We start from the raw sequence: 16139 nt of genomic DNA on the forward strand, positions 1-16139 counted from the left end.
GACTTTTCCTGTCACGCCACCATGAGCTTAACATTTTTGTTTTTCATTAAAACATCTCCACAACTATATCATGGATTTCTGTGAAATTTGGTACACACATTCATGGTCCCCAGAAGATGAATTATAATCACTTTGATCCCCTGACCTTTCATCTAGCACCATCATCAGGTCAAACATTTAATTTTATCCAATACTTATTATTATTATTATTATTGATTTTATAACCAAATAACTGCAAAACGAATTACATTCCCAGTGTGATCTTGCAAAAAAGAATGTATTCTTTCATCTTTCTTTTCTCAAATAAGTTGATAAAAAGGACAGAGTGTGCACACAGGATGATGAATACTGAGCAACTGCAGATGGATCAAGCCTAACAAGGCATAAAGTGAAGAGTCATAAAACTCTCTCTTTCCTTATATAATAGACAGAGGCTTTATATCGACAGTATGCTCTGAAGCTGCCTTCACACTGCTGCACTGTAGAAGAATTATTTATCTCTTGCTCTATTCCTGGGAGGATTCTGTTGACAGCGTCTCATCTCACTGTCTGAGTACCACTGGCTTCCATTAGGCCAGGAATTGCAATATGATGTCTTTATGGGAGGTTCACTGGTTGCACAACATTTAAAAGCTTCGCAAGCAGAAGTAATACTGAGGCAAAGAAAGAAAACATTTATTGTTTATGAATGTGGTGTCACACAGGTCCTGTCAGAAAAGAACAGGGAGGTGAGGTCTTGGTTTGAGGTCTCTGAAATAATCCTGCCTCCCCTCTTCTCTTTCAACAGGCAGCTGGACTTTGGAATTGTTCCCATCAAGAACAATCAGCACATTCGTGTAAAAGCGATACATTGCAATTGCAAAAGACAGTCTAACATTCCACATGACAACTAGGTTTTACATTTGTGATGCCCACTGTAGTTTATATTGTTATAAAAATGTACAGAATAACATTTTTGTGTCTCAGTGCAAAAGATATATTCCAAAGGAATTTCAGAAAAGCCGTGCCCTTGATAAATGCCCCCCCCCACGTCTCCCCCTGATCTGTGCCCCAACAGTAAAATAATTGGCCCGTTTATAAGACCAAGAATAAATAACCAACAGAAGCAGTTTTACAGTCACCGTCAGATAGCAGCAGTGTTTCAGCTTTGACTTTAAATACATATTCACAAACAACAGTGTGTCACTGTACACCCACAATTCATCAGAACAACTTTAACTATAGATAATAATAATTACAGTTGTATTGATAATAATTACCATGACAATAACGACCAAAAAAAGAAATCCAATGTGTCACATCTGCATTAAAGTATTTACATTGCTTTTTCAAGTTCTGTGGCTTAATTTCCCGTGTGTGAATTTCCCAAGTAAAAGAAGGCAATGAAGTGTCTCTAAGGTAAAAGGTTGGGAGTGGGGAGTTTATCAGCTGGTACAGATGCTGTTGATGGAGATGATGGCCGGGTCCACCAGGCCCAGCTCCTCGTGCTCGTTAACGCACAGCTGATAGCCGCAGCCCCGCCTGCGTTTCAGCGGGGTCACCTTGGCGTCGGGCTTGGCGCGAGGCGGCAGGAGGAAGCCCACGCTCCCTGCAATCAGCATGTGCCAGATGCTGTGGATGTAGAAGTAGTTCTCCTCGGTCTCCACGAAGGCGTAGAGAGCCACGGCGGACGTGGCGATCATGGTGCCCGGGAAGAGGAAGAACACCCAGCGCTTCCAGGTGGGCGGGTAGCACCGCCGCCGACGGATGGTGCGCACAGTCTGACAGGCCAACAGACACATAAAACAATGTTGAAGACCTATTTTAAGTTTGAAATAGCAAACTGTAGTTTAAATGTATTTCACAGTTTATGTGTTTTTCTAGAAAATTATTAGGAAACTGAGGGACCCATAAAACAAAGCATTTCACAGTTGATTTCTTTTACAATTGATCTCAAAGGCCCTGTGTGTAATGTTTTATTTCCTTAATTTAATGAACATATTTCATGTAGAAACAGGATATTGAAGTGGGAGATCGCACAGGGAGCAGCAATTCAAAAATGGAGACCAATGGGATTTCAGCGAGGGAGCAGCAGGCAGTTTACTTTGATTGGAGGAACAGAGTGATGGGATTCTTTATAAATCTCCATTGGTTTTATTGTCTGAAATTTGTATTCATGCCTCCTGCTGCAGCATTAAGTCCATCACAATGATCATAATGAGGTGATAGATGTTTGAAATTGGTAATCAGTGATTGGCCAATCACCACTTTGGCTACTTTGTTGTTTAAGCTCATGTTCTGTTTGGCAGTAACTGGATATGATTTGTTTAATATAGAGAATGTGCTCATTCTTTCTGTAAGTGGCCCAGAATTGCTGAAAGTGTGAGAGACTTGGACATTTCACTTCATTTCTTTCTAAACAGCGTTTAGAGAGTTCTTCATTATTGTCTTCAGTCTCTGTTTTCATTGGTTCATAAACACTGATTGCTTGCATTATATTTTTTCCCAAAACATTACCATATAAAATCCCTACATTGTCAAGGGAAGTGTAAGCCGTTCATGAATGACAAAAATAATTACATGTATTCTAGCAGTAAAATGGCTCTGATTGAGTTATTATGCCGCATACATTTTAGGTTAAAGACTAATAATCTATGTAAAGCCAAGTGAAGAAAAACTGTTCCAGTCACTTTGGAACTGCACATTTTTCTGGTTAAGACAAACAATTTTGGACAAGGATGGTCTTTTCATGCGTAAGTCAGGGACCTCATTTAGTTTGGAGGTTTAGGGATATTTGGCATTGACAGATTTGAACTTCTCCCCTTCTTCTTACTGCTCATGACACCCCTGCAAAGCAGCAGGCGCTCTCTGTGCCCTCCGCTTGACTGATCTAATTCGGTTGTGTCTGGGAACATTCAGAATGCCAGGCTTTGCAGAAACATGACAAGTTGAAATGAAAGGGCTCTTGTAGAGAATGTGTGCCGCTCAAACTCTGAGGTGCTCAAACTCAGAGGTGCAGCACTGAGGAGAGAATCCTGAAATGACATACGCTATTGAACAGCTGATAAATTAGTGTGTCAAGTAATCAAAGCATGAGCCCAGGTTTATCTTTAACAAACTGCAACATTAGCATTAGATCCAAGTGACTTTTTAATGAGAAGTTGCTGTGCGGAGTTTACCATTGTGACTAATTAGTGTGTGGTTCATCGCCTTTGGAAGATCTGAGATTATGTCTCTCTGTTTCATTCATTTTGACATTGCATAAAATCTGTGTATACTTCGATCCTGTAGATGTTGTCACGGTATCCCAGACCGTGAGATTTGCATTTTATATTTGTCAAATAACATATGTCAACAAGCCATCTATAATTGAATTATAAATGTGCCAAAGCCTAAAGAAAAGCAGCCAAATAGTGGAAACCAATGGCTTTATGTAAATCTCTGAATGCACTCACATTTGAATGATACAGTAGTGCTGTGCATGAATTCTGAAGCACTGTTGTTAAGAAAATAATCTCATCTATGGTAAAATATACTGTCTCCTACCTTTGGTGCTAAAACTGGAGGGTTTACATGGTGGAATTAAACAGTACTTCATCTTCCACAGTTTCTGTAGGATCCTTCAGCTCACAGAAAGATAACTCTCAGAGCTACAACTCCCACACTTTATTCAAAGCAAGGCTTTCTCCAAGGAAGCCACAAACCTTGCTTTCAAACTCATGTCAGAGGTTTTGTGTTAAAGGTTTTTTTTTTCAAGAACCTTGCCTGAAAGACTATTATTTTTTATCTTCTCAGTTCAGGGAGCACATTATGACTCGGAGAAGAGTCAGTGAAAGTACAAGCTGACTTATAATGGAACTACAACCCATGACTAATACCCACAGGCTGCAAAACTTTTAAAACCCCTTCCATGCTAATGTAAAATAGCTTCATTGGTCAGGAACCCACAGTTTTTAGCCATGCACATGTTCCAGCCCCATGTTCCAGCCCTAAGCTTAAATGATGGATTAAGTCCTTTTACACTTAAAGGCGTGAGGAACAATAGAGGGACAGTGCTGACACGTTTCATCTGCATGCACCAGCTTGTCTATGAATGTTAAACACACACATTATGTATTAAAATTAATTATCTTTTATCCTGTGTAAAAATCCCTTGTAGACCAGGAGAGGAATCAGTCTTTACCTCTGAAATACAGGATTAAGAAGCTAAAATTGTTATCATTTTGTCAAACAAGAACATAGTGTATGTTTCATTGTTGCTATATTCCCATACACTTTAATGGCAATTTCTATATGCAGAGGCTACCGTTTTCAAATGAAAGTAAATTCATTATGGGATAAACCCATTTTTAGCTGTACACTACCAGTCTACTGTGCAGTAAATATATGAGTTGCCCTTACCCATGCCACGGCCATGATGCCCAGAGCAAACAGGCTGGGTCCCAGCAGGTTCCACAGACCGTGACGGTCTAGCTGCAAAGCCATGGACAGAGACATCGCCCCCAGCAGATACAGCACCTTGACAAAAACACATGGATCAATAACAGCCCTTCATAAACACTGTTGACACGGTTACATCCTCAGTAAATAAGAAGATATTTGTGTGGTCAAAAAACAGAACAATGCTGCTTTTGGAGAGACAGATACTGTCAAAATTGTCAAAATGGTGACAAAAGCGTTGAAGTTGAAACACAAATCTTTCAGCAATGATTGATGGTTACTGAAGACTGGGAGATGATTTTCAGTTACTGTATGTGGAACTATACTTTCATTATTTCTGCACCTGTGTCCTGTTTTTTGGAGTTCTACTTTTCCTAACACAGCTGGGGCATTCATAGAGGTCTAATGGAGACAGTGTGGTTGCTAAAAAAGGTTGCATGTACCACAAACAGGCAGGAAAAAGAAAGATATGCCTTACTGGGAGTGTTGTAGATGTAAGTCAGTTCAGTACGGTTAAGAAAAATTAGTAGTACAGCGAAAGAGAATTAGAGTTAACAGTTTGTTGTTGGCTTTGTTATGTCAACTAGCCTGCAAGCTCATTTGGAAAACCATATATAGTCGTAGTTAGATATTCTATTATGTTTGTTATTATCAACCAATCCATTGAAAAGACCAACACCAACAAAGAATTGCTCCTACTAACAAGTGTTGTCTGATACAGCTTATTCCTCTGTGCTGTAGACCTCCATTGTTCTCCAAAAACACATCAGTGATCCACACTGTTGCACTGCGTGACATGTTCTGAAAACACATACTGTAGTTTATTTGGATACAATCCCACACACCGCGTCCTGGTGCACCAAATTAATCAGCGGCTGAAAATAGTCCTCAACAAATGCACTTTTGACTCATCTTTGAGTAATACAACAGTGCCCAGTTGTTTTGGGAGATATAATTAATAATCAATAAACAATGGATCCTAAACATATGTGATTCATTGTTGAAGATTTACGTCTTGGAGATGAGTACCACAGACAGGGCAGTGAAGTCAGAAAGTATTGAGAAACAGTTTAACACATTGTTGTTTGTTCTTTTCATGGGATTTGTCGACAATAAGAAAAAATAAAATAATGCCAGCCTTATCCTGTAATGTTAACAGCCAGAGCTGGCTTTCACCAATAGTATGCAAATCTGTGTTAAACAAAAACGGTAAAAGCCTGCCATTATGCAAATGCAGCATCAGTTTAATCAGAGGGGGAACAGTCAATACAGAAAATAACTGTGCCTACTGAGTTCTGTTGAAGTCAAATCGGTATTTCAAAGTGCTTCCGACTAAACTTCCTCTATATGAGTGAGAGCGGTACCGATAGAGGCCCATGCTATAAATAATACCAGTTTAACTTTTTTTTTTGTCAAGCTCACAATTTGACATAAAGCCACAGGGTATAAAATAGATAAAGTGAGAGGGGAAAAAATCAATAAGCTGTGCTACACATGCTTTGGGAGAACTTAAGCCTGTCCAGGATGCCTGAGGTCTGCATTCTTCTGCTGGGTAGGGAACACGAGGAGAAATTGGGGATTTTCAAGCAGGGGAGGGATGACCCGCCTTCAGGAGAACGGGACTAATTGGCACAGACCAAGGAGGAGACGAGCAGCGTGGTGCGGCCCGAGGACTCTGCGCAGCAACAGTCATCAGTCATACTGCACCGCTGGATCACACAGTCGCACCCAAACATGCATGTTCGCAGGTATTGTATGCAGGCATGAATGCGTGGATGCCCACAGGCAGTTTCTCTGTAATGAATCATTATCTGTCATTGTGATGGACGAGCTCGTAGGAATTCTGGTAGGAAGTCTATTTTTATCTGCCACATATATTTCCATGCCTACCAATATAGAGTAATATGGATTTATACCGTATTTGTATGTATGCATGTGTGGATTACAGAATGTAAAAAGCCAGTGCCACAGTAAGCTGTCTTACAAGGGCCACGCTGAACAAACATGTTAAAAGTTACTGAATGTTTTAAATAATTTGAGCATGAATGTTCAGTCTTGACCTTTGGGAACAGTATGTGGTGAGTGTCTGCTTACTAGCTTTCAGAGCTTTCAAACAAATCTGTGTTTACTCAGTTTCCCTGTAACGTCACGGCGGTTGTTCAAATGTTCTACCTGTCCTGTTGATCATTTGTACATCATTGTCAGAATGATGTATTTTGAAAATGTTTATTAGCGCCATAGTAAAATTAGAAATGAGTAAATTAACGCGGCCTCTTCGTTCAAGAGATACAAATAACATAAATACTAAATTAAAAGGATACCAAGAAGATGAGACCCAAGTTGTAATAAAATGAAATTGTCCTTTAAAGTGATTTATATCATTTCAAAGCAATAACCTTCAGCAAGTTGAGATGACCAAATCTCCTGAAGCTCTTTCTTTATGTGAACCAGCAAAAATGTCTTGCAAAATACTCATATATTTGTGAGGACTTTTAGACCTTTGAAGATCCAGAAGTCACATACACACACACACACACACACACACACACTATCAGGTGCTACCGTTGTCGTCATGGACATAAACAAACAAACACACACACACACTCTCTCTCTCTCCAGTACACAAACACACACAGTTCCACTTGCCAGTCCTGACATGTACGATTTGATTAGTGACTGCGTACTGCAGCGCTCAGCAAAAATGAAAACTCTAGAGGACAGCAGATGTTCGTATACTCTCCCTCCCTCCCACTACTCCACCCACTCTCCCCCTCCCCCCTCTCTCTGTCTCATTTATGGACATGAACACACACACACATTTTCCCTGAGACTGCTCCATCTTGGTGTGCAGCCAGGGAGTGACCCAGGGAGAAGGTGCACCTGTTAGTGTTTACTGTTATCCACCGCAATATTGCAACAACCAGAGAATTTAGCACCACATGCTGCTGCTTCTAACACATTGATCTTTTCATTTATAACTAAAAATTGAGGCATATGCGATACTCATTTATAGCTCTCCTTCACAGCTCTACAGCTCTGCTTCTCAGTCCTCAGATCCCTCTTTGCTTCAGGGCTTATCTAAAGTTGTTGACCACTAACATGGAGCTCCCAACTCATGTGTTGGCAGTGGACATGTGTTATAGCCAGAAGATGTCCGGTTCCAGACATCTGAATCACTGCTAATAATCCAACATTTTATCAAGCAAATAAAACGGATCTGGAGGTGATCTTGTGAACGGCTGCTTCTTCGTTTAGAGACACAACTGAGCCAATCAGAGCCTTTGTGGTGACCTCGGCAACGACAGCTTTTGAGTGTTGCCAGTACAGTACGGTAACTTTTCCTTTTGGATCAAGCTATGTAGAATATGTGTTCATTGTTAATGATGCTGTTGGTACATTAGTATTTTCTTTATGTGTCGCACAGTGCCATCGATTCAAGACAAACGTTGCCTACACTCATTTTTCCTTTCAACTATGTCACTTAACTCTCCTTTAAGGATGATTAGTTAGAATTACAGTCGTACCCACCTGTTTGATGATGGACTTTAACCTGGCCATAGCAATGACGGTGACCCACACTGACATGAGTGACCCGAGGAAGTCGCAGAACTGCAGGACGTCATACTCCATGATGCAAAAGACCACAATACCCGGTTGGTCACATGCATGGTAGAACTGTTAGAAGAAGAGGGATAAGACAGCGGTTGGACCAATAAGCAGGTGCGCCAGAAAAAACATCTGACGTAGCTGCCATAAAAAAAATGTATTCTTTGCTAATAGATGGGTGCATGGTGAGTTTTTTCTTACCCGACAACCGCTGACATGCACACTATTGTTTGGCGAGATGAATGTGGTCTGCCTGATGGCTTTGCCCGACTACTTTCAGTCTAAGTGATGGGTTTCTCTGGTCATTTATTTTAGCCGCCACTGTCACAACCTGATTACTTTCTGAAAAATGCTTTTGTGTTTGTTCATGCTTTAACAATTTCTTACATTTCTAAAATAGTTGTTTGTTTAACTCAAAGTGATTTTTCACCCTAAAATATTAGATGTCTGGTTTGTGAGTCATCGTAAGAGTAACACATGAATGCGTTTAAAAGCTTATCCACGTTTGCAGTCTTCTTCTTCCTTGCCTTTGGTGACTCATGGCTACACTCTTTTGCGTGCTACTGCCGCCTATTGTTGATCAGTAGAATAGCATGAAACCAGTGGCAAGAATGTGTCACCCGCCTGCTCGCTCACATTAATGTACGTCTTCGTGTGCATACACGATACAAACTAAACATGCGATTGTATGCATGCTCCATAGCACAACTATTGGTGAAAAACTCCACGGTTAATGTTTAACTTGGTCTCTTGCATTTATAATAATAATAATTTATATGCTTATCATGATCAGGGTAGTTCTTTCTATCATAGCAACTGACAGAAAATGTTAGTTTAGCTGCACATGAAGCAGTAATGCTGCTCTCCGAATGTTTGTGGTGTTATCAGAACCAAAAATATTTTGTAGGTCAACTCTGTTTTTTTTATACAGGATAGAACATGCACCACTGTGTTTGTGTGGCAGTCACTCACAGTGGAGAAGAACATGGTGAAGATGTAGACTGAAGCCTCCAGCAGGTAGTGGCTTCGGATAGCGATGGCCACCGGCGGAACGAACATCAGGTTACTGAGACAGAGCAGCAGAGTGGAGAGAAGCTGGAAACTGTAGGAGTAGGCCTCCGAGTTGTCTGTGCATCCCCAGCCGTCCCAGCCTAACACACACAAACAAACACAGTCAGCACTGTATGTTGTACTAAGGAAGTAGAGATCTAAGAGTGGAGAACTTTTGTGTCTGCAGGCTTTATAGGTTGGAAAGTTAAAGCGGTTTCCGTCTTCCTTAAACTCTAAATAAACTTAGGACAGTCTTCTTAAATCTTTTGGCTGAATGGATGAGAAGAAATTGTGCTGTAGATGAATCAGTTTGTTTCAAAAGCGCATCCCTTTAGAGTTTACAGTATCTCTTAAAATGGATAAAATATTTATCTCTCAACACGATGAATGCTTCATCAGCCCTTTCTTATAAACAAACATTTCTCTGTGGAAAATAATAATCAAAAACAGATATGTGTGAAGTTGTTTATCCTGCACAATAGAGCCTCCTGGTGTGATCTCCTGCCCATGTTAAAAACACCACTGCCTTGCCACTTGATTTGGATCCCTATCAAGTGGTGGATTGGGTAAGACAGTGTGAATTAAATATTCGTGAACACTGTTGAACAGAGGGTTTTCAGTGTGAGACGTGCCAAGGGCAAGTGCTGAATGCAAAGTGCCTGCCAGGAAGCAGTCACACATATGAAGTATGACAATGAATTTAACTGAAGAGAAACCAGCTCTGATAAAAGAAGATCAAAGGCAGGATTTTAAAAAAGCCTCAGAGGACATGCTTTGTTTAGTTTCATAAGCTCATCTTTTATTGAAAAGCTGTTCGTAATTAAGAGCCTGTTTTATTGTCTTATCAAAACGGCTTATATTAGAAGATTAATACCAGGCAGCTGTATGACTCATTGGACAGCGGCACATACAATTAAATTGCTGTATTGTCAGTTAAATTCTGGAAGGCGACCTTTACCATCCCACCTTGCTCTCTCCCATTTTCTTGTCACTCTGTATTTTCCAACAAATTAGAAATTCTTTGCAGCAGTCTTGACCCAATTTCCTCAGAGGAAGTTTTATCTTGTCTTGTATGTAAAAAAAGCTGAAAATCACTTCCAATTATTAATTTATGGTCACGCTTTTTGCTAATTATTAATTACTGATTAATAATTAAAGGCATTGTTGACTATACACCATATTTTAAGTATTTCTCCACTTCTATCAAACAACTTGCTTTGTTTTTTTAATAACTGGCTTCCATAACTGGGTTTAGTGAATGTGAATGCAATTTTAAAATAAAGAGGACATCAAAATAGAATCAAAAGAAGACATAAATAGACCTCCCAATCAGAATTTAGTTCACATTCACACTGTGCAGAAATTCAAATCAACAAAGAGGGAATAAGCTCTCCATGTGAGCCTGAAAGATACACTGACAAGTGCAATACACTTTTAAAGTAAATTGTTACCTGCTTTGCATTCACATGCAGCGTAAAGGTAGTTGTTGGTGCGCAGAAGCTTGCACTGTCCATACGTCCCGCAGTCATTGATGCATGGAGTCAGGTATGAGCGCATATACACCTCGGCAGTGACATTGGTGCACGCCTCAAATCTAGAGAAGTCACAGACGGGCAGAACATTAGATGGAGGGGAGTATGAGGAACATCACTGCAGTACAACTGATGAATTTAGGTCCCTTTTTACCAGCGTGAAGGTAGAAATGTACTACTTTTTCACTTTTAAACGGATTTCAGCTGACATATTCTGCACTTTAGCTAGACCTTTTTATTTGTGGGTAGTTGTTTTTGCCACGCTAGAGGCTCTGGAGATGGCAATGTCTGTCTGTCATTCGGTCCACCAGTGACTGAAATACCTCATCAACTGTTGGATAGAATTTGGTACACACATTCATGTCCCCCTAAGGATGAACTGCAACAACTCTGGTGATCGCTTCACTGTTCATCTTTTGGCCAAGCACGGCAAAACTAATCACATTCAGCCTCAGCTGTACTTTCTGTCTAGTGCTAATTAGCAAATGTTGCTAACATGCTATATTAATATGGTAAACATTATACTTGCTAAATATCAGCATGTTAACATTGTCATTATGCTAGTGTGGCTGTAGAGTCTTAGTCTTGTTGTTTTATCTCCTCCAGGACCATCATCACCACAGCACGTTGGAGATCAGAAGGTTGTTTTAGGGCTGTCAGATGTCCAACAACTTCACCCTGTTAGGCTTGTGCAATCTCCAAATTCATAAAGCAATTACAAAAGTAATTTTCCACAAATTATGTATGTGCTTTATAGACCAACAGGGAAAGAGTTCTACTGTGATAGTTTAACCTTCCTTCGGTATCTCACTTAGGTACCCCACCTGGAATTTTCCCCAATACTCTGCCTAGAAATAATAACTCTAATTTCTGACTTCTCATGTCAACATCTCCTTTTTTGAGAATCATTTCAACATAAAGGTAAAATCCTTTGGAATTCACGGCCTGATAGAGGTTGTTGTTATGCAGCTAAATGTAGCCTACAAACTGACAACTGCACATAGACCTATACATTATTTGTTTATCTCTGATACTACATGAGATAAAAGAAAAAAAAACTTTTAGATTTGTGCTTGCATTGTATCTTTTCTAATTGCTAGCTTATACAATCAGTCACAAAGAATGAAACTTTAGGAGGGAGTCAAATGTGTTTCTTTGCCTTTTCCCAGAACCCATTTTTTAATTGACACAGCAGCTCGCTTTGTTATTTTCAAATTATATCAATCAACTTAATTGTAGACTTGAAGAGCACCTATCATTCACACTACCTCCTTTCTTCTCTAACAAGACGTGATTGATTTAGTATGTGTAAATGGGTGTAAATCTAACACATAGCTATATGACTGTTATTCACATTTTCATACCTCAGCAATGCTCTCATGTGAGAATGGGACCATGTCCCACACCATCTGTTATTATTTGTTATTCAAATTCAATTGGAAGTCCCAAGTGGCCCGTGAAAAATCTGCTTAATTTCATTCTGTTCACATTTTCGTGCCATTAAGGGTTCGGCAAAACAGCTCAATCTGCTGAATAGCTAATACTTAAGAACTTGTGAGAAACATTGCGTTGGACAACTTAATGGAAACATTTTCCCCTCCTCCTCTTTCCGACATTTCTCACAATTACTTTAAACAACCCTCAGAGAAATAGTGTGTACTGCATTCATCTGAGAATTAAACTGGACGTGAAAGTCAAGTCAAGAAAAGGGCTGTGCCCTTTATAAAAACCCCAACATGTCTTGTAGGTGAAAAACTAGTGTCTCTGTCTCTTTTACAACAAATTTCTACCTGAACGTTGGCACAAAATGATGAAGAAAAAGAAGCTCTTGCTCTTTGAAGACTAACAGACTTTCACTATTCATGTTTTGGAAAGATACGAAAATGTTCTGCAGTCAGATTCATTGTAGCCTTTGTGAAAATATCTCAAAGTAATTCAAAGTTGTTACAGTATGTTGAACCACACAAATGATGTACACCAAGGTACCCTGCTAAAATGTTTAACTATATTTTAGGGTGGATTTTCAATTTGCAGGTCTGTGTGCCATTTCAGAAAAGACATACTTGAATCATTTGAATTATTGCTGATATGCATATGTGGATATATGAAAATCTGCTTTTTAAACCTCAAATTCCCCAACCCTCTCCCATGTCATATGCTAGGTGTGCACCAGAAGCACATTTATGAAGCCAATCCCAAATTAATCTGCCAGGTGACAGATGGGAGAGGATGTGGCTGAATGAGGGAGGCTGCACCGTTTAAACAGTGAGTCTTAATTACAGCACTGAATTATTAATTTTGGTAAATATACTAGTGATTGTTATACAAAGATGAGTTTTTAAGAAATACTGAATGTCCTATTTTGCAATTGTCTTCCTGTAATTGACAGCAAATATTGTGTCTCAGAGGTTGCTTTGGGGCACTGGGACCAAGCCAAAGAATTTATTATGAGACTGTCAAAAATTTATGAGCAACAGTCATTCAGCTGGTTTCAGTGAATTTCTGCTTGTAAATTATGTTTTCAGGACTCTGGGTTGACTACTCCAGAGCACAAAAATTACACCACTGTTTCCATTTTAACGGAATAGTTTAACATTTTGGGAAATACGCTTATTTGCTTTCTTGCCAAGAGTTAGATGAGAAGATAGATGCCACTCTTATGTCTGTACGCTAAATATGAAGCTACTATCAGCAGCTGGCTAACTTAGCGTAGCATAAAGACTGGAAATGGGGAAAACAGCTATCATCATAATTTTCCTTTAAAGACACAAAAACGAATTTTTTTGCCAGCAGCTTCTTTTCATGTATAATTTTAAATGTAGTGGAGTTAGGTTCCCCAGTGAAGCAGAGTGTAAGCATACAGGATAAACTATAGAAATACAGAAACAGTCTTACCCATGTTCAGTGCCACACAGAGAGCGCAGACTGAGGTACCAGGTGCCTGTTTGTGGGTAGGGAATCCTCAGTTTGGTGATATTAGCCGAGGCGTTCACAGAAAGGAAAAACCCGGCCGCCGATTCTGCGACAGAAGAAAACAATGACAGAGCAGTGAAACAGAGAGTTTAAAACTTCACTTCTACAGAAAAAGCATTGACAAGAAAAGGTTACAGAAAATGTACATTTACTTGCTTCTGAAATTTAGCAGTCAAAACATTTCTAATTCTTGAAATACTGAAATAAGTTGTCAATTTAGGTGTAAGCACTAAGGTGAAGTTGAAGAATCACTTGAAATGAAAGTGCTGAAAGGAGTTGAAGATTCACTTGAAGTTCAATCACTGAAAGGAGTTGAAATGTCAGCCGTGTGTAGGCGACACATTGAACTTGAAGTGGAAGTCCTGAAAGAAGTTAAGTTGAAGTGCGAGCTGAAGTTTAGGCAAAACGGTTGGTATAAATTGTGTATGAATAGTGTTGGGAGTTAGAAGAGCTTCGAAGTGTTTTTGTTGTTCAAAGGTGAAGTACAGAAAAAGCATTAATTGCTTGTAATATTCTTATGGAACAATAATAGTTCATTCATTTGGGGGTTACAAAACATGTTTCTATTTTGTCAAAGTTAACTTTGACGTACCTGATTCACATTTCAGTGATGAGTTTTCCCGCAAGAAAAGAGGCATCCCGTGGTTCAGGCAGCCAAACACTGTGACATTAGCTCCTTTCAGCGTAGTCTGCAGGAGGAAACACAAGCAAACGTCATTCATCCATCCAACCATCAACCATCTGCTGCCATCATGCCGGTGAGCTAACACTGTTCATGATTACCTCAGGTCTCATTTCCCCTCAGCCGTGAGATAGTAAACTTTAAAACTAACAAATCAAGTGAAACTGCTCTCCCTCTGTCTGCCTGAGGCACCTAAATGAAGATGTTGGCAGTTTATCTCCTTAAAGCATCAATTATACATTAACACGCTCATGCATTAAAAAAGAAAAAATCCTGGAGAATTATTCAAGCGTTGGGAACTGCTTATGCTTATACAAATTGGCTCACTCTGCAGGGAGGTGAAAGAAGATCACTACAGTCCAATTTGGTGTTATCAGTAAAAGAACAACAGGAGTACAAATATCAGCAAGAAATTACTGCATGTGTTCATAAAGCATCAGTGTGCACTCAGGCATCAAATTTGACACTTCTTGAGTTTCAAAATTCCTTCTAATTTATTCGGAGTGTCTCTGTTATTGGGCATGAAGACGAGGTGCAGCAGAGCGTTGAAATGTTTCACAACTATTTCAAAAAGTGTCCGACTAAGTTACCAAACCTGAAGCTGCCTGTCAATAACAGTAAACATCATTTTTTCATACAAAAACTTTACAGAACAAGATGCAGCACATTACATGCATTTGCTTTGAGTCCAGAGAGAAATGCACTTGGTGGTGGGGATAACTTTAGGCAATTATTTCTTGAATAAATAAGATTTCTATCAACCCCCCCAGCACAAAATGAGCATAATGTATATGCAGGGACTTGGCAAAGTTGTTGATTAATGCAATGACTCAACAAACACTTTGCCAGGTGCTGAAATTTCAGGCTTCCTAAACACACCATCTGGCCTGTACTCTCTTGATAGTAAGACTAAATCACACCCACTGGCATTTCAAGATAGCCCCCCCCCCCTCCATCCCCCTTTCGTCCCAACTCTGCCCTACAGTGTGAAGATGAAGGATTGAGTGAGAAACACTCATGGATGGGTTACCAGGCGGGTACACCAGACACAGACCCAGGGGCCGCAAAGTGGTTAGGAGGCCCCCAAAGCCAGACTCTTTATATGAAGTGACTGTTATCAACATTTCTGGCTGGTAAGTCAAAGAGCTCAGTCAGAAGTAGACAAGTCAGCCAGTCCGTGGGTCCAGCATGAAATTTACAACAGATATTCAAAGTCCCTAGAGGACAAATTCTAATGACTTTGGTGATCCTGTGACTTTTCCTCGAGCGCCACCACGATAAAATTTACATTTTAGTTCTTTATTGAAATATCTCGACAGCCACTGGATGGATTGCTGTGAAATTTGGTGCACACAATCGTGGTCTCCAAATGATGAATTGCAATAACTTTGATCTCTAGCACCATCATCTGGTCAAAATTGAATTTTGTCCAATATTGTACTTTTGGTTTATGACCAAATACCAGCAAAACTAATGACATTCCCATCAGCCTCAGTTGTACTCTATACTACTGTGTTTAGTTCTAATTAGCAAATGTTTGCATGCTAACATGCTAAATCAACACAGTGAACATGGTAAACATTATACCTGTACCTATCATCATGCTAGCATTATCATTATAAGCATGTTAGCGTGCTGGTGTTAGCATTTAGCTCAGAGCCACTAACATGGCTGTACACTGTTATCCTTGCTACATAGTGCATACACCGCACAGTAAGCTGAAATTCAGTTGCCATTTTCAACCAATAGCAGCACTTCTGGTTACCGAAGAATTAGGGCTGCTAATGTTGCTAAAGGAGGGGCCTTATACACGTCTGTGTGTGATTATTGTCCCATAATCTGTCCATGCAAATGATCAAGCCCAGAAAGTCACAACA

General features: G+C 39.8%; 1 protein-coding gene across 1 annotated transcript in view; it reads right to left on the reverse strand.

Annotated features, from left to right (window-relative positions):
* Nucleotides 1-1424: 1424 nt before the first annotated feature.
* The window catches only part of tmem8b (transmembrane protein 8B), a 32977-nt gene continuing 18262 nt past the window's right edge, over nt 1425-16139 (reverse strand). The window contains exons 7-13 of the mRNA XM_070903797.1: nt 14173-14269; nt 13503-13626; nt 10527-10669; nt 8998-9176; nt 7948-8094; nt 4381-4497; nt 1425-1760 (exon numbers count right to left, since the gene is read on the reverse strand). Coding sequence (XP_070759898.1) covers nt 1425-1760; nt 4381-4497; nt 7948-8094; nt 8998-9176; nt 10527-10669; nt 13503-13626; nt 14173-14269 — 1143 coding nt within the window. The remainder of the gene's footprint in view (nt 1761-4380; nt 4498-7947; nt 8095-8997; nt 9177-10526; nt 10670-13502; nt 13627-14172; nt 14270-16139) is intronic.

The sequence above is a fragment of the Enoplosus armatus genome, chromosome 4, assembly GCF_043641665.1.
Source record: "Enoplosus armatus isolate fEnoArm2 chromosome 4, fEnoArm2.hap1, whole genome shotgun sequence".
NCBI classification, from domain to species: domain Eukaryota; kingdom Metazoa; phylum Chordata; class Actinopteri; order Centrarchiformes; family Enoplosidae; genus Enoplosus; species Enoplosus armatus.